Source organism: Phasianus colchicus, chromosome Z, assembly GCF_987193195.1.
Source record: "Phasianus colchicus chromosome Z, bPhaCol1.hap1.1, whole genome shotgun sequence".
Classification (NCBI taxonomy): domain Eukaryota; kingdom Metazoa; phylum Chordata; class Aves; order Galliformes; family Phasianidae; genus Phasianus; species Phasianus colchicus.
In genome coordinates this window covers 76,006,367-76,028,814 of record NC_143476.1, presented here as the reverse complement: position 1 = coordinate 76,028,814, position 22,448 = coordinate 76,006,367, and the positions used below count along the sequence as shown (strand labels likewise).

The 22,448-nt window shown below is 38.1% G+C and overlaps 1 protein-coding gene and 1 long non-coding RNA gene across 2 annotated transcripts in view; one reads left to right on the top strand and one right to left on the bottom strand.

Annotated features, from left to right (window-relative positions):
* ITGA2 (integrin subunit alpha 2) overlaps nucleotides 1–22,448 on the top strand; it is a 68,780-nt gene that overhangs the window by 27,516 nt on the left and 18,816 nt on the right. Inside the window, exons 4-18 of the mRNA XM_031609452.2 lie at nucleotides 622–713; nucleotides 4,659–4,773; nucleotides 5,195–5,322; nucleotides 6,541–6,689; nucleotides 7,704–7,854; nucleotides 8,254–8,419; nucleotides 9,564–9,637; nucleotides 10,558–10,696; nucleotides 12,618–12,763; nucleotides 13,469–13,612; nucleotides 15,666–15,869; nucleotides 16,684–16,820; nucleotides 18,738–18,874; nucleotides 19,959–20,110; nucleotides 21,450–21,560. Coding sequence (XP_031465312.2) covers nucleotides 622–713; nucleotides 4,659–4,773; nucleotides 5,195–5,322; nucleotides 6,541–6,689; nucleotides 7,704–7,854; nucleotides 8,254–8,419; nucleotides 9,564–9,637; nucleotides 10,558–10,696; nucleotides 12,618–12,763; nucleotides 13,469–13,612; nucleotides 15,666–15,869; nucleotides 16,684–16,820; nucleotides 18,738–18,874; nucleotides 19,959–20,110; nucleotides 21,450–21,560 — 2,045 coding nt within the window. The remainder of the gene's footprint in view (nucleotides 1–621; nucleotides 714–4,658; nucleotides 4,774–5,194; nucleotides 5,323–6,540; nucleotides 6,690–7,703; nucleotides 7,855–8,253; nucleotides 8,420–9,563; nucleotides 9,638–10,557; nucleotides 10,697–12,617; nucleotides 12,764–13,468; nucleotides 13,613–15,665; nucleotides 15,870–16,683; nucleotides 16,821–18,737; nucleotides 18,875–19,958; nucleotides 20,111–21,449; nucleotides 21,561–22,448) is intronic.
* LOC149913098 (uncharacterized) lies at nucleotides 12,734–22,443 on the bottom strand. The gene is made up of 5 exons (XR_016461403.1): nucleotides 20,313–22,443; nucleotides 14,680–14,805; nucleotides 13,960–14,126; nucleotides 13,459–13,567; nucleotides 12,734–13,262 (listed from the first exon to the last, which is right to left on the bottom strand). It is a non-coding gene; the product is annotated as an uncharacterized LOC149913098 (long non-coding RNA).

Genomic DNA, 22,448 nt, shown 5'->3' with positions numbered 1-22,448 from the left:
AGGGTTAGTAGTAGTAATATTTATAAGACATTTACTTAATACTTGAGATTTTTGTTACATTCTCATTTCGAATCTCATTTGGTCAGTATATATCATATAAAGCCTCTTCTGCTTTGTGTGTTTATAGATTAAGTATAAAATGAGATTCCCTTTTGGATACACTGAAAATAAGTATAGCACAGTATAGTAGTTTAGATGTGTACTTCATGTTTAAGTTGGTGACATATCTCTTCTCCATTGTTTCTTTCACATTTTTGTCTGAAGTGTGCTACTGGATAAGGGCAGCCCTAGTATCCTGAGGAATGTAACAGGAGCTGCTCAGCTGCATCTATGAAGCCAGCCAAAAATGCTTAATTGGAAGGAAGACAATTTCTTCCTCTCTTGTGCCTTTGCTCTCTTGGGAGCAGGTACTTTAAATGGCCCTACTTAATTAATGTCTATTACTAGCTAGCAAATTTATGACAAAGGTTAGTTTTCATTTCTTTTGTCTCAAAATATTATGCAGGTGTTTGGAAGAAGCATGTTAGATACTGAGACATGAATGAATTCTAACTTACTGAATTGCTTCTGTTCCTTAGCTTTTTTGTGTGTTTTGCCACTCTTTTTTGCTTTTTATTTCAGCTTTAATAAATATTCCAAATGTGACTGAGATAAAGGAAGACATGAACCTTGGCTTGACACTGATCCAGAACTCAAAAACAGGAGGATTTTTGGTATGTATTGAGGATACATTCAATAGATAAAGAAATTCAGGAAGACACTGAAGAAACTAGAATTTCCACAGTTTTTAGTTAAGCCTGAGCCAGATGTGTTTCATTATGCAGCCTTGGTAAACACATATTTTGGATGATTTAAAATCAAGCTCTCATTATCTAGGATACATGCAGGTTGTCTTCCACATTTATCAAAATACTATATGGAAGAAAGCCACCAAACATATAATTAAAGATTTTGTAATGTAGGTCAGAAAACATTTACAGGAGCATTTCCATTTACAATGGATACCTGTAAGGTAGTCTCATATAGCTTTAGTTATGCTTTTAGAAGACAAATGAGACCTCTACTCTGCATTAAGCACTTGCACAGTGACTTCTCTCCAGTTGGGAGATGTTGGGATTTCCAGTCCTGTGGGTCTGGTTTTTGCTTTAGCAGTATGGTTTATTTGGTTAGTGAAGTAGAGGGAGTGAATTTTTATGTGTGTATTCTGCAAACTGCTCCTAGAAGCCTGTATAATTGGGATGTAGTAATTGAGAGCAAATTCGGGCCTGTTTTGTACACAGTTTTATGGTCTTAGCCATAGGTTTGAAAACTCTTGAAAAGTAGATACGTACCAGTTTTTGATGTACACATGGTAGAGTAACCAAGTGAAACCGTATAGGAAAATGAGATTGGAAAGTCCCTTCAAGCTTGTTATTTTTAAGTTGCATCTTCCTAGTAATCATGAAATTATTCAACTGTTTATATTCACCACCATATAACCCAGTTCACTGAAGTACTATGATAGATACAGATTTAATTACAAGCTTTCCAGCAGTCCTATTAGTGTTACTTAGGTGGATCATAAGCTCAGAGTACAGCAACAGTTCCCTTCTTGATTGCTGGTTTGAGAATAGACTGTGTGATCCTATCTCTTGAGTAATATCTCTAATTAAAATTAACACTGTCCCCTGCGTAACTACTTTAGTCAATATCAGTGACTGAGGCAGGCTGAGACAATAAAACATCTCAGGAAGGAAAAAATGCATTTTCTAGCAATACATGAACTTTTTCAGTTAAAAAGAATTTCCTGATTCATGTGGCATTGATGATTATCTAAACTGCATGAAGTAGCAAGGCAAAGCAAAGCACACAGGAAAAAATCGGAATGCTAAGATGTGAACTATTTGCCACATCTTTGGGAAAGGAAGTTTTTTCTGAAAGAGCGAGTATTAGAGATGGGTGCTTGTCTGTGTCTCAGCTGCCTTGAATTTCAAAAGCCCTGTCATTTACATGCACCTAGCATTGATCAATAAGTGGAGACTATCTTTGCTCCTAATTGCACATTGCTGCCAACCAGGAGTTCACTCTGGGACACAACTCTGGGAGCTGGGCTCTGCAGTGGGCTCTTTATACCGTCCTCAGGACTTCCCACCCAGCTCATGCTTCATCCTCCCCTCCCAGGCTCCAACTTTTGTGCCCATGCCTGCTTCTCTTCAGAGCTCTTCCAGACTGCTCAGCTCCTGGCATGCCTGTGTTGCAGCTTGAGGATTCTGCGTGTTCAGTTTTTTGATGTCATGTGATTGCTTCCCACAGTAAGCTAACAACAGGGCAGTCATTCGCACATGCTTGTTACATTTTTATTTGTAGGAATGCTTAGTCCTGCTGAATAGTTTAAGAGTTTCATTCCTCTGATGGCTAACAAATTTTTGTTTTTTTTAACTTCCAGTCTGTGTTCCTAGCAGTTTGTTCTTGGGACACTGTGTTCAGTAATTTGAAGGAGCTCCCACCCATCTCCAGGATCTAAAATCTCACTTCAGTATTTAGTACAGCATTCTCTTTTATCCTCTTCTTTGCTGGTCAAACAGGTTTTGGATGAAATGAGATTTTTAAAATGTATCTGTCTTGAATATTACAAACCAGATGTATGCTGTATTCCACATGAATCTTTCCTGGACACTGCACAGTGTATTTAGTACTTCCCTGTCACAACTGCAAGTGCTTCTTGTTACATACTTCCAGGCCATTCATGCCACATTTGCCTTTGTATGCCACCTTGTAATCAGACAGTGTGTGATCCATCTGCTCCTTGGTCTCTTCCATGCAGAGAGCTCCCAGTTTGCATTCAAAGTTCTTGGGATCAGTCCTTAAGGACAAATCTATGCCCCTTTCTGATATTTCACTTTTCAAGTTCATCAGTTCTACTTATCTTATCTACCAGTTTTCCTCTGCACTAATGGTGCATCTTGCTTCTCTGACTGTAACCACACTAGAGCGCTTCAACTTATCTATAGGTATAGTTAGTTTCTTTTGTCTAGAAATATTGCCATCTTATGAAATATATTAGAATATTTTGATGCCATCTGCCACTGATAATCCTGTCTGACGTTTATATCATTTTTTATTAATTCCTGTCTTTAATTACTTTTTTTTTCTTTTCAGTATTCTTGTCAAAACAGTAATGTTGCTATTGCTCTCCTTTCACTTCTGACATGGAAATGGTGCATTTTCTGTTATCCAGACTCTTCTGACTTTGACAGAATTGATAGGTGAATCAGAAAATATTTGCATGGGAGCAATCATTTCACAGAATCACAAAACTGTAGGGGCTGGAAGGGACTACCAGAGATCAGTGAGTCCAACCCCCTGCTAAGCAGGGTCCCTACAGCAGGCTGCACAGGTAGGCATCCAGGCAGGTCTTGAATATTTCCAGAGAAGGAGACTCCACAGCCCCCCTGGGCAGCCTGTTCCAGTGCTTTGTCATCCTCACTGTGAAGAAGTTCTTACACACATTTGTACAGAACTTTCTATGCTTAAGTTTGTGGCCATTCCCCCTTGTCCCATCACAACGTGCCACTGAAAAGTCCGGCTTCGTCCCTTTGCCTCCTGCGCTTTAGATATTTATGGACATTGATCAGAACCCCTCTAAGTCTTCTCTTCTCAAGGCTGAACAGATCCAGGTCTCTCAGCCGTTCCTCATAGGAGAGATGCTCCAGGCCCTTTATCATCTTTGTGGCTGCTGGACACTCTCCAGGACATCCCTGTCTTTTTTGTACCAGGGAGCCCAGAACTGGACACAGTTTCTTTCAGAACTGTTGACAGAGGTCATATGTTTTCTCCTTGTGTTCCTAATATAGTTTTCTTTCAATAAGAACCTCCAAATATCCTGATGAAGTACTGTTTCTGTGTTTGTCTTTTCATCTAGTTACTTCTGTAGAAATCCTTCTAAGATTAGAGTTCTCACTTTTATGCGATTAGCTGAAAAATTTTCTTTATCTAGAGATCATTTTCAGCAAAGCAAACTTACTTTTGAGGAAGGCGGGGGCCAAACTTATCTTTTTGGCGGCAGCCTGCAGCTAAATCAGATTGTAGAAACTGGGGAGACCATGAAGAAACTCAACTCACAAATATTTTGGCAAAGTTAATTTCCCTTGGGAACAAGTCTTCTCAAATTAATAAATCCTTGTGCAGATGCAGTGATCGCAAGGCTTGTCAGTCCTGTCACTGTGTAGGCTAATAGTGCATGCTGTCTGGAGCTATGAAGATGCTCGTGGATATAATGCCATCTCCTGGTTTAATAGAAGAACTTCACCACATGGTTGAAAGCAATTTGGAAATATGAACTCTAGTTTTACATCGATAGTTTGTAGAGCAGGCAGATTAAAGCAGCACAGGTTCCTGGCAGACTGTGTCACACTAGAAATTATAGATGTGAATACTCTGTAAGAAGGAGCTTGCAAAGGCTTCAGGATGGACACAAATAGAGAGTCCTTTTTATGAGAATATACACGAAGGGGATTGTCTGATACAGTTGTGGTGAGAGCAAGAGACTCAGCCTCATAACCCATGGGGGCTCATCTTATCCCATCTTCCTTTCATACAGCTTATTGTGCTTTTGTATATGGATACAGTGAGACCAGTACTTGTTATTTTATAATTTCTTCTTGTTATTACTTTTAAAGACTTGTGGCCCCTTGTGGGCACAGCAGTGTGGAAGCCAGTACTATGCAACAGGAGTCTGTTCTGAAATCAGCCCAAGTTTCCAGATTCTAAGAAGCTTTTCTCCTGCTATTCAAAGTAAGACAACATTTGTAAAACAGATTCAGTAAAAAAAAAAAAAAAAAAAAAAAAAAAAAAAAAAAAGATCAAGCAAAATTAAGATATATTGTGTTGGGGACACTTTAATTTGGGATTTTTAAAAACGTGTTTGGAGCCTTAAAATAAGCCTTTCTGACACAAATGAAGATTCACAGATACTAATCTAATGCTGTTAAGAATCTGGATTCACTCTTCTGAATTCAGAGGCACTGCAGTGGAGCAGTGCAGGTTGATCCTGATTCAAAATCTCCATGTGATATTATTGAGTCTTCATTCAGATGAAATCGTTCTTATCTGCAGTGCTGCCTATATGAGATCTAGATATGCTCCTCTTGATTTCACCAAAGACTTGTAAGTAAATCAAGATTGATGTCCACTTTTTTTTTTTTTCTTTTTTTAGAGTGTTCTTCCATCATAGATATTGTAGTGGTTTGTGATGAGTCAAACAGCATTTATCCCTGGGATGCTGTGCGGGCATTTTTGAAGAAATTTGTCCAAGGTTTAGATATAGGCATTAACAAAACCCAGGTAAGTAAAACACAGCCTTGGGAGAAGGGTCATGGGAAGGAAGCAGTGGATTTTATTAGCAAATTCTGGCAATTTTAAAGGAAACCACGTTTGTTTTAGCTTAACAATAGTAACTCCCCCAAGGCCATAGATAATGCAGTTGTCCTTTATCTTTCAGTACTGGGTATTTTGTTTGTTGGTTGGTGGTTTTTTAATCTCACACCTAATTTATTCCAAATGTGACTAGTAATTTGATTCAAAATGCAGACCAACTTAAATAGAAGTCTAGATTACGTATAATGGACACAGATCTCTTTTATGTATATTAGATAATGTGATAGATAAAAAATAATTAAAATATAGTCTGTGGAAATGTAGTATAAGTAAATTTGTGTGTGTCTGTCTTTGTTGAGTTTTTGGGTTTTTTTTTGTGGGAAGTTTTCAAATGGCTTATACTTTCCAATTGCTGTATCTTTAAAATAGGAGTTTTTCCCCACTTGATTATTGTCTGATCTTTGAGTTCTTTTCTCATTTTATTCTGATGATGGTAAGGAAAATTTTATTTCCTGCTTTTAAACATTTTCTGTCTTTGCAGCGGTCCATTTTCCATAAACAATTCTGGGAACAAAGTCTGGGCACTGGAAATCTCTCTCCCAAAGGCTGCCTTCTTCATTGGGCTACTTTGGAAGCGAGGTGCTTAAAAGTCAGGCTTCCTGCTCAGCGTCATGAGTCCTTTCTAAACCTTACCTTTACCATCTTCCCTTCTTTTTTCTTTCGTGTTACATGTACATCTTAACGTATTTCCATAGTATTCACCTGTATTGAAAGTAAGTAAGGTTTGCAGTGCTGTCGAGAAACTAACCCTTAGGACTTCCCTAGAGAAGATCAAAATGAGGTGCTCTCAGCTTGTAGAATTCTTGCTATTTTCTGATTTTTGCATAGCTCACTGTGTTACTGCTGTCCCTAAGCTCTTCCAGAAGTAACCAAACATTTAAATGCCTACTATTTCAGATTCTTTGCATTAACATGTTGTAGTCCATAATAAATGCTGTAAGATTCAAGAATATTTAGATTTTTTTTTATTTCCAAATTAGTTAGTATAAATTGGTTTTATATGTTGAAAGAAAATGGTATGCATCTGCAGATCTTCTACTCCTGCTTGACAAATAGATATGCATCATGATACCATGTAAGTGATTGTAATACATGATAACTTCACGTAAATTTTTCATTTCATAGGTGGGTTTAATTCAGTATGCAAATAATCCCCGTGTAGTGTTTAAGTTGAATGAGTACCGAACAAAGGATGATGTTGTTAATGCAACAGAGAAAACGTTTCAGCAGGGAGGAGATCTGACTAATACTTTCAAAGCCATTGACTACGCAAGGTAAAGTGTGCTGATGATTAGGGTGGTATGATTTCTATCATAATTTACCTCACAAGTCAAGGAGCACATCCTGCATTTGGTTTCCTCTGAGAGCACACGTCCTTTTAGTCTCCAAGGAGGTGCATTTGTAAATAGGTGCATGCCAGTAACTGCACATCGGGTGCACATGTAGCATCACCTGCAATGCAGGTCAAGGATACGTAAAGTCAGCTTGCTGAAATCAAGTCCTTAACCTTTGCGTTAAGCTGTGCACCCAATTTGCAAATGGCATCAAGTTGAGGGCACATGACACCAAGAGGCTGTGGATGCCTCCACCCTGGAAGCTTCAAGGCCAGGCTGGATGGGGCTTTGAACAACCTGGTCTAGAGGGAGGTGTCCGTAACAAGGGGTTGGAACTAGATGGTCTTAAAGGTCCCTCAAACCCAAATGATTCTATGAATTCTGGTAAGTATTTCTGGTACCCACTACATACATCTCACATCAAGCACCACTGAAAAAGTTTTGGGAGAGATATAAAATAATTGAAAGGAGTGAAAAATTGCCAGAGATTTAGTGGAATTGGTAACGTATGAGTTTTAAGGTCATGTTTGTTAAATATAGGGAAAAGAAGAACCTTGTCTGCTTGTCACTGCATCACTAGTAGCATGAAAAATTGAAAAATATTTAAATGATATACTGTGAATTCTGGACACACATACAATCCAGGTGTGTTTCTCAATAGGCAGGTGCTATTTTGTGATCAGATCTAGGAAAGGGCTATAGGCATAAGTGGCTGGAAGTCTAAATAATCTTGAAAATATTATTTAGGGAAAAAAATCAACCTTCAGTCAAATTTGCATACTCTTAATATTCATCCCTTTTTATTTGAAATTAGTTTAGGCATTTCCTAGCTATTCTGGTATTACAAAATGCTCCTTTTTCTATGTCGGTGATAGACGTGTTCATTGAAGTATATATATATATAATTCCATCCATTGTGAATTTTTATCTGGTAAACCCACTGTTTTATAACAGACAGTATGCCTTCTCAGCTGAGTCAGGGGGACGGCCTACAGCCACCAAAGTAATGGTTGTTGTGACAGATGGTGAATCGCATGATGGCTCCAACTTGAAAACTGTGATAGGTAGATGCAATGAAGATAATATAACAAGATTTGGCATTGCTGTAAGTAATAATTACTTATAGTATGACAGATTTGGAAAGATCATATTATTGTGTGTACATAAGGTGCATGTTCTATATATAATAATTATATAATATAATAACACAGTAACTTAAATTTGGTTAAATGTATCTTCATGAATTAGTGAAATATAGGACCTCTTTAACTGGCTAAAAAAAGCAAAACTATTTTAATTTTTTGCTTTGGTTTATGTATTTTTCCTGTCTGAGTGGTCCATTGTAAAGGTATAGTAACACTAGCAGTTCTTTAATATTAATGAAATTAGTTTTATTTTTGTTGTCATATATGGAATGCTCACTCAAGTGGTACACAAGGAAATGAAGTAACAACATGATATCCCCTGCTTTTCTATTTTGTTTCCCCCTCCCCCCCTCCCCCAGGTTTTGGGATACTTAATCAGGAATGAACTTGATACTAAAAACTTAATTAAAGAAATCAAAGGAATTGCTAGTCATCCAACAGACAAGTATTTCTTTAATGTGTCATCTGAGGCTGCACTACTGGAAGAAGCAGGAACACTTGGAGAGCGTATTTTTAGCATAGAAGGTAAAATACCCAATGTCTCTGAAATATTAGACAAGATTCTCCCAGCTGGGGAGTGAGAATTGTGTTTGTCTTCACCTTGGTGTCAAAAGGAGGAGCAGCTGGAGCTGCAGGCTGCTTGAGGCTCCCCAGGAGGGCTGTGGTTTTTACAAGCTACTAAAGCCCTAATAAGCCTGAGCTTCACTTTTCTGCAGATTAGTGGGAATTGTTCCTCAGTTTCAGAAAATTTCACTTGAGTCCTCAGTTTCAGGCATCCGCCAAGGGTTTGTCCATGTGCATCAAAATCTTTTTAGAGCTGCTATTGCTAGGCAAGTAAAGAGATCTTTCTGCCTGTGTTTATTAATGTTAAGCAAGAGTAAAGATAAAAAGCAAGTCAGAAGATTGAGTTACCTTTTACAAAGCTGAAAAGCTATGGTAATGCAATCCGTGTGGTTTCTGCTGGACTCTGTTCCTGGCATCATCCATGTGTGTTTTGGATGAGGGTATACCAGCGGTGGCCCAGAGACACTTCATCCTCCTGACACCCAGCATTTTAAAATCAAATTTACGCCTTACTCAGTAGACCTGTGACCTGACCTCAGCTCATCCTACAGAGCTTTTTATAGCTTTAGTGTTACTATATTCAAGTGAATCAATTGAGCTTCACTTTCTAGAGTTTTGCTGAGTGTTTCTGTTGAATTCTTGTTACTTGACTCTCACCCAACAAGCTCAGGAAATGTTCCTGCACATCATGGTATTTTGAAGACAAATAGAACAGTTGTCATTTAATTGGAAAGTGAATTATATTGTGAATACCCACTTACTAAAGCTGTTAGATTTAGTGTAATTCTAGTGCTTCCTATAGAACGTAAAAGCTGATTAGCTGCAGTGCCATGCAGGCTGATCCAGGCCATCCTTATCTGCCTCTTTTGGAGAAGTCTTGTAACATGACTCCATACAATACTGTTAGCCAGCTGACAGTAAAATATGAAAATATTTTAACGTTTATCTGCTTTCAATTGTTTGCAAATGTTTTAACAGAAATGGTGGATTGGAGAAAAGATGGAGTTACATAGGGACTCTATAAAATTATACTTGTAAGCAGCAGGATTGGATCTCTCTGTGTTCTTCTGTAGGGTTAACTGTATGTGAACATTTATTTTACCAGGTACAGATCAAGGTGATACATTCCAAATGGAAATGTCACAGGTGGGGTTCAGCGCGTATTTCTCACAAAAAAAGGTATATGAATTTAATTATTCAATGATATAAGTAGGTTCTATTTCATAGGCATACTGCATTGAAACACAACTGTGTAAGATTTTAAATTGACAATTTTTTAAAGATTGTTATAACAGGAGAATGTCAAATGATCTATTTTTTTAACAGAAAAACACGAAATTGAGTTCTAAAATATGGTGTGTTCTCCCAAAAAGACAAAATATTTGTTCATAAGTGAAGCTAAGTGACAGCTACATGTATTCTTACCACTTCACTGTAATGATTTTGAGAAACTTAATCTAATGTTTTCATCAATTTTTTAGTTCACCTATCATGAGAAATTCAGTCACTGAAGTTGACATTCTGCAGCTGAATAGCTCAGAAGAACTGGAACAATACTGTGATGATAGTGTATTTCTGGGCTCTGACCTCTATATAAATAGACAGAAAATAATTTCTCCAATCTTTATAAAATCAATAATACTTGCTTAAATAACATCTCATTTAGAAATTAGTATAATAAATCAGATAAATTCTTCATGCTAATCAATTTTAAGATTATTTTGATTAAATCAATTTTGACACTCTTCCAAAGATCATGAGTTTGTAAAAGTGTAGGCTTAGCAAGACCAGCTCTAGAGAAGCCAGGCGTAGGAAAATTGGGTTGCAGTGCCCAGGAACTAAAGCTGTCACTTATCCTCTTGCAATAGAGGGGTGGAAATCCTTTTTAATAGGGTAGTAAGGTCCAGCATGCAAATGAAAACTAAACAACTCACATCGGCTGCTTGTAGTCATTAGACTGCACATCATTACACAATGATGTTTTATGTAATTACATATGGTAACTTCAGCTGTTTGGTGTTGTTTTTTTTTGTTGTTGTTGTTGTTTACACTTTTTCTGAAGTAAGCAGCTCTAAAGTGTTGACTTTCACTTTTTAAAGGATGTCCTGCTGCTGGGTGCTGTTGGGGCTTATGACTGGAGTGGAACAGTAGTTCAGGAGTCTTCAAACAGAGTTACTACTTTTCCAAGCAATGTGTTCGAGAAAATTCTTCAGGACCGAAATCATAGTTCATATCTAGGTAAAGGACTAAAATGCAAATCTGGAAATGCATTGAGCTTCTGGTGAATAACTTGGAAAATTTGTCTCTGAAAGAATTTTGCATGCAAAAATATTTTATTTACTGGAACACTGAATGAAGTCTTTTATTGTGTTTTTAAAATTCTATTCCCATCAAAATGCTAAGCTGGGAAAAAAAGCTTCTGTCACAAAACCAAAAAAATCATGAGATTTGAAAAAAGGCCAGTTTGTAGTATTGGATACCTTCTCTTTTAATATTTTTCAGTTGCACATGGCAGTTGATTGACTTGCTGTAGTTTCCTCTGTGTTTTCTCATTTCTTGGCCTTTTCCAATCAATTTTATAGTTTTAGGCATAATACAACAGTTTAGCAGAGATCTTATTTATAACTCCCATTTATGTTCTGACACATGCTTTTGTGGCCCAGTAAAGCCAGGCAGTTTATCTTCTCAGTTCATTGAAATGTTTTCTGCAAAGCTACAATATGCATGCTAGCAATTTGTTCCTGAATAATAGCACTGTGTTTATCAACTGTGGCTTTCTAATGTGTGAAGTTATTAAAGAGGTGCTATTTTTCCCGCTGATATTTACACTTTTCTCTATGGGTTAGCAGTACTTGTATCTGACACAATGAAATTATTAAACATAGTTTAAAAAGCAGTAGCTTTTTTCTATGTCTGATAGCTTCAGATTTTTTACTTTTCTCTTTGTTAGAATAATTCTTAAAAGGTCAGGTCGTTTCTGTGCAACACTTCTCCACTAGACATTGTCTAGAGCATCATCCTTACTCTTTTTGGAGCAAACAATGTTGCTACCTTTTCTTATTCCTCCTTTGGTACTGTTGCTGTACTCTCATTTCCTTCCTTTCCCTCTTTCTATCCCCCAGTGGATCCCCCAGTACCAGTGAGGAGCCCATGCTAAATGGTTTGCTAGCTCATCACAGCTTGCTAACTCGGCCTCCATTCTACACTGCACCCTCTCAGTTCAAGTGGTTGTGTACTGTTTGAATTAGAAACTTGTGGTCTTAAGCTGTGGAATAAAATCTTGTTTTGAAATTTAAGCCTCCAGTGATGGTCTCTTCCTGGAAAAACATAGCCACATATTAACTTCACACAAACCTGAATAAGACTGATAAATGCAATGACCAAGGCATAATCCTTTTGGACTGCTCCTTGCTTTGTACTACAGCTTGCTAAAGACCTGCACGCTCTGCCCAATCACTGGGATTTTGTTACTCAGTTTAGCTACAGACTTTAGAAAGAGTGATTTTGTTGTGTTAAAATAAATCCGGTGTAGTTAAATCACAGAAATGTAAAATGTGTAGTAAAACAATTCTTACAGTGCTAATGCATTGTAACATGTCTGTGGGCATTAAAAGATGTTTCCTGAAAGCAAATAGATGTTAGAATAATGTGAATGAGGATTAAAATGTGGAAAGACATTCAACCAACTAAGCCCTTCAGCTGACAAGCTATTACGGTCTGTTGTGTTCAGCCAAAGCACAGGGCTGTGGTTTTGTGAGTTGTGAGAAAATGCAACGAGGGCTTTGCCAGAGCTAGGTGTTTCTCCCTGGTTGGAGCACTGGCTCAAATGTTTATCTCAAGTTTCTCTTTATTTCTTCATTCCCAGGATACTCTATGTGCAATTTTTCCTATCTCCTTCATAAAACTGACATTTTAATGGTCTATGTTTAGGCTAGGCTATTGTTCATGCTAGTCTGCAAACATTCTTCGACCTCATCTCTGTGCCTCTGTTCGTTCCAGAAGAGGTTTGATGCATATGGGACAACTTCAGTTCCTATCTATAGGCACCATCCTTTGCCACTAATACACCAGACTGAGTCGTCTGTGCCGTTATGGATAACCAGCTGATAACCTGAGGTTCCCGGACTCTCACAAGTTATATGCTGTCTTCTTCCCCCAGGATATTCAGTTGCTGTTCTCTCAACTCAGAGTTCCATCTATTTTGTTGCTGGTGCACCAAGGTCCAACTACACTGGCAGAGTTGTGGTTTATGATGTTGACAGCCGAGGTAATATCTCAATTGTGCAGTCCCAGAGAGGTGAACAGGCAAGTATATTTTGTTTACGACTGCAGATTTTGAAAGCATCAGTTCTTATTGATAGAGTAGAATGCAGTACTCGAAAAATTCCTTTCTCCAGTGCACTTAGAATCCTACTTGCATTTCTCTCTACTACCAGACTATTTCAGTGAGGTTAACTGTAACTCCTAAAGCATATTTTACGATATCATTCTACTGCTGGTACAAAGTAATATACAAAGCCACATAATGTATGATTCTGTCAGCGCTTCTAACTGGGAGGGATGTGGTGAGCTCCACTCTGCCTGAGAAGCTGCGAAGTAGATGACATCAAGGGAGAAAATTGAAAGTTTTTTCTTTCTCTCAATTTGGGAAAGAATGGAAAGCTTAGATGGCTTTAGTTTTGTTTTACTTTGTAAGACAAAGATAGTGGAGTATAATGTGCACAGTTTAATATAAAAAGCATACCTTCCATTGCTTGTTCTCTGTTTTCATTCTTGTTTTTTAGTGGTAAGGCCATGGTAGCAACTATTAGACAGAAGCAGTGAACACACAGTAAGGTTGTGATTCATAAAACACTGGAGTATGCTGTATGCTATATAATAGTTTCACGCCAATGGGCAGTTTCATTACTACTGGGCCTTTTTCAGGTTTAAGTGTTTTCTGGTTCAGATGTTAAAGCATTATGCTTTGCAAAATCCACATACAAACTCAAGTTTCTTACTGGTTTTCAGATTGGCTCCTATTTTGGCAGCGTGGTGTGTTCAGTGGATGTTAACAAGGACTCTGTGACAGATGTGTTGCTTGTAGGTGCACCAATGTTTATGAATGACCTGAAGAAAGAAGAAGGGAGAGTATATATGTTCTCCATCATAAAGGTAAGAACAGGCATGTAGCAAACCTAGAACTGGCTTCTTGCATATCCTTCCATAATAAGTTCTGGCATTTTCATTTTTAGCTGGGATTTACTGTTTTTCCCTGGATTAGAGTTTTATCAGGACAGTCCAATCATGAGTACTTGGTGAAGAGAGCAATCAGAGGAGTGATCCGTTGCCCTGAGGCTAGTATTTCTTAGCACTACCCTGTTGCAGAGGCTGGACACAGCTATGTAAAAAATCCCTTGGCTCCAGACTTCTTCTGGGCCTTTATTTTGTTTATCTTTCTCCGAGCACTTGAAATGCTGAGAGTGGTGTTTTTGTTAAGAGACACAAAACATGTGCTTTACCTGAGGTGTAGTGTAGGGGCGGGGGTAAGTGATGCAAAGGCAGTATGGTCAGAGGATGCAGATGGAGTCCTTCCCAGCACAGTCTTTCCTGTCCTGCTTTTCAGAAGCAGGTGCAAACTCTCCCTCCGCTCATGGACATAATCTGGTAATAAGCCAGCTGGAGCAGTCTGAAAGAGAGCCACGAGGCAAGCTAATAGCTAAGCAGTATTAGTGATTAAGGGCTGGCTGCTGCAGCTTGCTCCTCCCTGACCTTGGTTTTAGGGATTGTGCTGGGCACAGTATATAAATGCAGTGCCAAGTTGACTGTTTCTCTGTAAAGTTAACCTTGTGGCTTCCGCTAATTAATTTTCTGTGTAATTTTAGGAAATCTATTCAACACCTAACAGTATTCCTAAAACACTTCTAATAAACACTGTTCTGCCAGTGCATTGTTTCATGGACCTTACAGTGGGTGGTTGCTATTACTCATGTTGTCTCCTTTGTCATCATAGCTGTGCTGTTTATGTGATGCTTGACTGACTGTTTTTTATTCAGATCTGTGGTAGGTGTTTTCAGAAAGTTTGTATTAACCATCCTGAAAAATCTGGTAGTTCTGAACAGTCTCACAAACAGTCATGGATGTCTTAATATGCAAAGTAAATTTTTCCTATTAATGGCAGCTTTTAGAGAACATGGCATTTTACTAGGTAAATTACAATCAGAAAAACAGAGATGAAGTACCATCCTCTTCAGAAGTGCTCAGAGTCTAATTATCCTGGAGCAAGATGAAGCTGTATCCTGGGGCAATTTTAAGGTTGATGAAGTACTGGAAGCGGTACTGTTGGTAGCTGACATTGGTCAATGTGACTGTGAAAAGAGACAAAAAATACAGAAGAAAAGGATGGTGGTTTTTTTCATGTTTCAAAAAATGAATACACTGAAAGGCTATCCTTACAAATTTTAATCTTTGACAAATACTGGATTTAAAATTATTTAAAAGTTAAATATAGTGAGAGAGTGGTTTAACAACAAAAAACAAAACCTGAATTTGTGAAACTGTTTATGTTGCATAAATTACACATTTCTAGTCATTTTGAACAAATAACTTGGCTAGTATTTATAACATTTTGAGCACAGTGTGATAACTTAGGTTAGAGATGAGAATGATAATTGCCAAAGAGCAGGGTTTAAGGTAATATAAATGTGATTATTTAACTCTAAAGATCTCCAGCCTTTCTTTCCTCATTGGCACTGCAGAGGTCAGGAGTTTACCATTTGGACACATGTTTTTTGCATTAGTATAGTTAGGAAATTCCATTTCTATTTCAAAGAATTATGTCCAGTTACATAATTTCCATTCCCTCTGCATAAAAACTGGTAATCCAAAACTGGAAACTGTATTTTTCAATGTATTGTGAAACTTTCAGAACAGTCAGATGAGGACAGTGAGAGCACTTAAGCTTTATACATATGGTTATATTTGCTGTTAGTACTCTGCATAGCATTTTAATTTTGCTGTGTAATGCTTGCCAAGACTCTGAGACATAATGCAAACTGAATGGGCAATACAATGGGGAAGGAATTCAGGGTTGAGCAGTCCAAGGGGAATGTACTGGGGGAGGGAAAAAAAAAAAGCAAAAAACAATGCGCATAGATAGTGCTCCTATGTCTAATCTGGTGTCATGATAGTTATGTTTTGGCTTTTTCTTCTTTTTCCTTTTATAAAGGGAATTTTGGATCAACAAGAGCTTTTGGAAGGCCCACAAGGTTCAGAAAATGCTCGCTTTGGATCAGCAATTGCAGCACTTACAGACATTGACTTGGATGGCTTTAATGATGTTGTAATAGGTGCACCACTGGAAAATCAAAACTCTGGAGCAATTTATATTTACAATGGGTTTCAAAAGACAATACGTACCAAATATTCTCAGGTAAATAACTGTGTTGTGCAATGTTGTACTCAGATGTGCTAGAGGAAAACTGAAGGATTTTCTATCCTTTTATTGCCCATGGTTTCATCCTCTTAGTATTGTTATTTTCATGGTTTATTTCAAGTTTTATTCCCCTCCTTACTTCAGCTGTCAGCATGTCCTGAGTGATACTGTTGTGGTGCTTACAGCTGAAGTGTACAGAGGCTCTGTTTGAGCCTCTCATGATTTTGGTGCATGCATATGAAATCAACTCATTTTCTTTATCTTTTTTGACACCTGCAAATCAAGTTTTTAAAGCTGTTGTGCAGTACTGAAGATTAGATAACTCCCCACACTGTAAATTTGAAATAAAGAAATTAAAAATATGTATTTGAGGAAAAATAATTCAGAGAAATTTGCATATTTGGTGAGCATGAGCTCATATAATAGTATGCTCATATAATAGTAATAATTTTAATATCACTTTCCATGCAGAGCTTCTGGTTGCAGAAATTATTTGTTAGAAGTCCTGTTTAGCTTCCTATTCTTTGAGTTGCTCAATGTGAGATGGAAAAAGTTTCCAATAAGTGCTGGCTGGCATAAAGCAGTCAGCTAGTTGATTTACTACCAAGACAGAAAATTCTAGTCCATTGTCTCCTCCAACAGGGGAGGAAAAAGTGCTTAACAGCATTTGAGAAAACATTCACACTAGTTTTTTTGTTTAAACAATATGTTATGTATACAGAGAGAATCTGCAAAAATCCATTGTTTGGGCTGATATCTACATGCTTAAAGCATTGCTGTGGCAACATAGTAACCAAACTTTCTTTCCCAGAAAATTTTAGGATCGGATTCTGCTTTTGGAAAACGGCTCAAATTCTTTGGAAGATCAGTAGATGGCCATGGAGACTTAGATGACAATGACATTACTGATGTATCAGTTGGTGCAGATGGAAACGTGGTTCTGCTTTGGTCGGTAAACTCTTTAGGAAAAGCAGTATTTAATGAATCAGATGAAAGTTGGACATTTACTTAATTAAGCAGCAAAACAAATCATAAAGCTCTTGCATTCCATGTGTTCAGAAAGCTTACATACTTAATGCTTCATCACTAATACACAGCTTCCAAGTACACTTCTGGGGCCCCCAGTACAGGAAGGATGTGGAGCTCTTGGACAGGTCCAGAGGAGGGCTACTAGGATGATCAGAGGGCTGGAGCACCTCTCCTATGAAGAAAGGTTGAGGGAACTGAGGTTGTTTAGCTTGAAGAAGAGAAGGCTGCAGGGAGACCTCATGATGGCCTGCCAGTACTTGAAGGGAGCGTATAAAAGGAGGGGGAACGGCTGTTTATGAGGGTGGATAGGGATAGGACAAGGGGGAATGGTTTTAAACTGAGACCGGGAGGCTTAGGTTAGATATTAGGAGGAAGTTTTTCACCCAGAGGGTGGTGACGCACTGGAACAGGTTGCCCAAGGAGGTTGTGGATGTCCCATCCCTGGAGGCATTCAAGGCCAGGCTGGATGTGGCTCTGGGCAGCCTGGTCTGCTGGCTGATTACCCTGCACATAGCAAGGAGGTTGACACTAGATGATGATTGTGGTCCTTTTCAATCCATGTCATTCTATGATTCTACTAAGTACTTATAATCAAACTACCAAAAGCCAAGCCAGCCTGAGGGAGGAGCCAAGATGCAGAGAGGGAAGTTGGATGGTGAGGGCTGTGAGAGGGGTACATGGAGGGTGGGGGGAAGAAACACTCCTCTGGGGGCATATGGTCTGGAAGGAAAGAGTAGCAGAGGGGAGAGGGGCATGCTGGGCAGTTTTCATAACAGCATGCTTCAACAGCTACAAGGTAATTCTGGTACTGAGAGAGACAAAGCTACCTCCTACAGAACCTGCAGAGCTATTGTGAGCTGATAGGCTTATACAAAGGAAGAGTGATTATTCTGGGTATGGATGCGATTGAGTTGGCATCTACTTCTGCCCAGAAACCCATATTAAAAGCACGTAGCCTTTACTGACACAATCTGAGTACTTCTCAAAATAAAGAAGAAAGGCTTCAAGAACCTAAACTTGTGCCTCCACAAATACTGTGTATTTTACACTGCTTCTGTGGGGAGCAAAGTTAAAATGTAGCTTGCTGCCCAATCTGTCACCCTTCCTCTTGCCTGAGGGCCCCCATTGTAATGAGAAAAACATCACTGAATTGCCATTTATTTCATAATAAAGCAAGAGTTTACAAAATGAATGGTCAGTTTGGACCCTTGACCTACAAAAGAACTCCTGCTGGTGCTGATAGAGATTGCATTAAAGAAAATAATGCTCCTTGTAGTACCAGCATTTATTTCTATGTGATTAATGAAGATGCTCATTTTTCCTTCACTCTGGAATTTGGCCTGATTAATGAGTTTCATTTTTTATTAAAGTGTTTTTTTTTTTTAACAAGTGGGGTTACTTTGAAACTGTTCTAATTACATGGAAGATGTTTTTCTGAAAAACAAAGGCATAATTTACAAGAACTACCCTTCTTTACCTTTCCAGAGGAACTCAATGACTTCCCAAAAGGATCAGAAGAAGGTTTCATGTTGGGAAAACAGGGCAAGGGCTTCATTCTCTGTTATCATAAGGGACTGATTAGGGCATTGGGACAAAGATATTGATTAGCTATTAATTTGATATGATACACTATTTATTTAATTATATTTCTCAAAGCTACTGTATTAATAGACTTAGTTGTATGCAAATAAAAATAATTTTGCCAGTGCCATAAATACTGTTTCCATTGAGAACTCAAAAGATCTATGTTACATTTACAAACAGTAGCAGAGAATACTGTCTAAGTTACACTGTCCTGTTGAAAATCACATGTAACACTTGAAAAACGTTTTACAGGTCACAGAGCATTGCAAATGTGTCCATAATTGCCTCGTTTATACCTGAGAAAATCAGTCTGCTGAACAAGAACACTGAAATAACTGTCAAAATATGTTTTCAGGCTACATTTAGACCTAAGAGAGATAATCAAGTGGGTAAGATATTTCAATGGCTTGTTTTATATTAATTTTTTCAGAAATCCATTATTCAAATGTGTAGTGGAAATTTTAAAGAAATAATGCATTAGGTGTCAAGAAAGGTGAAATCACTATCAAATTTAAGTGCTTAAGGAAGTGTTTTTAAAATCTACTGTCATCACCGGCTCCATAATCTTGTAAAAAGTGAGGAATTAACAATATAAAGAAAATTGGTATGACAAAACCCAGAAAATGTTGACACTGAGAAGCTTTTCATTTTATGTTAAGCCTTTGCTCACCAGTTCTGTTTTTTTTCCTTTAGCTGATGTCACTCACATATGGCAACACACTTTAGTAAGGGTGAATGGGTATCTCTGGAGGATGCTTGTTTGGGGACAGAGTCTTTGTGAGCTGCTGTTTCAATAGCAGACTTCAGACTCTTTTCTCTTCAGCATAAAAATAATTTCCATAAGATCAGTGCAGAAGTCCACGGAGAGAACCTTTTCTTTTCAGAGAACAGGAGAGTGCAGAATATTTCTGAGACCAGCACTCATCTCTCAAGAAGCCATTTTAGTCCAACACCAGTTGGACTGCTTCGGTCCTACTCACAGTGCCTTTTGGACCTTGTGATTGTTAGCTATAAAATAAAACTTTCAAGGTGCATTAGTCATCCTGTGAAGAGAATAAGTCAGAAATTCTGATGTGATTGAAGAGAAGACGCAGATTTTTCATAGTCATCTCAGAATTTGGGGATATGATTGCAATGCCTCTTTATCTGCTATAATCCTGGCCCTGCTAACTGGCTTCCTGCCTGAGATGCAGGCTCAGCTATCTGAAGTGGAGACTGGATTGATTGCCATTTAATATGCTCTCTGTGAATGAGAACTTACTTCAGAATTTAAAACTGTTGGACTGCTTTGGAAAACACAAGAGAAAATTTTAACATTTTGAGAATGTTCTGTGATTACTATGAAAAAAGGTAAAATATTTATTGTGGTTTGGAAAGTCTGGTCATTCTGCAGTGTTGAGCATAGTAATGAGATCACAGGCAGTATGGCTCAGCAAAAAAAAAAAAAAAAAATTACTGTTATTTTTCTTGTAGCTATAAAATACAATGCAACACTGGATGCAGATCTCCAGTCCTCCCGAGTGACTTCTAGAGGACTTTTCAAAGAAAATAATGAAAGGTACATGCAGAGGGATGTTGTGGTGACTCATTCCATGAATTGCGTTCAGGACATCTTCAACGTACAGGTAAGTGCAATTGTAAGGGGTGTTGTAACAAAAATGATCAGAAGATGTTAATGAATTTTATGTCTGTAAGATGAATTCCATCACAGACCTGTAGGGGCTGGAAAGGCCTCTGGAGATCGTCAAGTCCAACCTCCCTGCCAAAGCAGTTTCCCTATAGTAGGTTGCATTCATGAAGGAAAGTTTTGAAGTGGGTTTCGAATACCTCCAGAGAAAGACTCCACAACCTCACTGGGCAGCTTGTCCCAATGTTCTATCTCCCCCACAGTGAAGAATTTTTCCTCATGTTTGTATTGAACTTCCTATGTTCCAGCTTGTGTACATTGTCTCACGTAGGATTTAAGTTTCTTGAATTCTGCAATACTGAAAAACACAGAGTAAGATACCAGTTCCAAAGAAAATAATAAATCTTATTTATCACAGCTTTTAAAGGCAGAAACAGCCATATTTATGTATTTTAGTTCTGGAAAGAAACAGTCCATAGTTTCAATAGATGTCAGTTTCCCTTTAGTTTCTAAAAATTTTAGATTCTTGACCAGCAATAACACATACAAATGTCTTATTTCAAATTAACACTTGAGGTGGACTTTTCTTCCTCATGCATGCTAGCCCTAAGTATACACAAGTTGTATTTGAGATAAAGTGTCCATCTTTCTCTAGAATCAAGGCCAAACACAGCCCTAACACCTGCAGTAACCCCCCTGCATTGTGCCATGTCAGGTATTAGAAAGTCTGAGTATTTTGAGTCTGCTTTGCAGTACTTAAAACCAGCAGGCTTAGCGCTGAATAGTAAATAGGAATGTTCTCACATCCTTCCTTCAGTTTCTTCCTTCTTTTATTTATTGTATACCCAAATTCAGTGAGGGAAAATATTTTTGACTTGTTGATCACATTTATTGTCATCGTGGAGCCATGAACTAGAAGAGTATCCACCCAGAACAAAGAAACTAAATAGATACAAGGCATATAGTGTTTTATCGCTGCCTAAGCAGACTAGAATAGGAATTTGATTCCTGCAGCAGTCTGAGAAGGAAAGTCACCTGCTGTTGGCTTTTGATGGTTAGCTTCTGCAGATGCAAAGTCTACACATATATGTGATGAATAGAGTATTTTGGAGTATACTTGGAAAAAGAGTTTTATCACAGAAATGGAAACAGAAGTGTTTAGCAAGAGGATACCACACTAGGCAATCTCACAAAAGTATTCTGGTAAATAAATGGAGTTTTACATTGTTACTTCATGTTTAGAGAAAGCATTATTTTACTACACATCATAAATTTACAACAGAATTACCATTTTTATGTTATTTGCTGTGCTGAGAGCTATCATCTGTGTTTTACAGGAACCTTCTGATGCAGTCAATTCCCTTAATGTGCGCATTGACATTGGCCTAGCAAATCCTGGCACCAGCCCTGTACTTGATACATCTTCTCCTGCATCTGTGGCCTACAGTGTAAGTACACAACCTCACTGTAGGACAGTGCATTGTTATACACTTATGCATAACATGACCTATAAAATCACTGAGGAGCTACATAGAGGTAAAAACTCATATCCCAGTTAAGTCATTGGACTGAAAGCAGGCACCTGCACATATCCTGTCTCTGTTGCTTTATACCCTGATAACATAATCTTTGCTCACCAACACACAACAGACACCATAGCATAACAAGCATCCTGTTAGAGCAAGTCACTGTTCATGTAAATTTCTATTGCGTTGCAGTATGAAGTAATCTAAGTCAGTTTAACCTACAATAAAAGAGTAACTGGGAAACGTGGATTTGTATAATCAATGAATATTAAGATGTTATAATTATGAAATAAACAAGAGAGTTAGGCAAAGCAGGTTATAATAACAAAAAGAGAATAGAGAGGATGCTTACCTACATCCTGGGCTTGCTTATAAAACTCCAGAAGAGATCCTTCCCCACTGGTAGTCAGCTCTTAAATGGGTCTAGGAGAGGTGGATCCAGGCTCCACCCCTTCCGGCAGCACAGGTGAATTGCCTTCACCTGCGCTCCCGTGGCTGACTCACTGTTTGCCTCAGGTGATCAATCAGAGGTTCAGGCCGATTCAGCAGTTCCCATACAGGATTCCTTCAGATTACATCAGATTTAGGCTAGCAACACCCTACCTGCACTGTTCTTACGGATCAGCTGATGTGAATGCATGCTTCTCAGCATTAGCTTTTTTGTGTGTCAGAATTCTTAATGTCCTTTGAAGGGATGTTCTTTCCCTCTAAGGTGTCTAAGACTCTACTGTCCCTAGATAATTTTAAAGTAAAACATTCAGGATGTTGTCATTCAGGATTTATTTGTTTGTTTGTTTGTTTGTTTTTGGT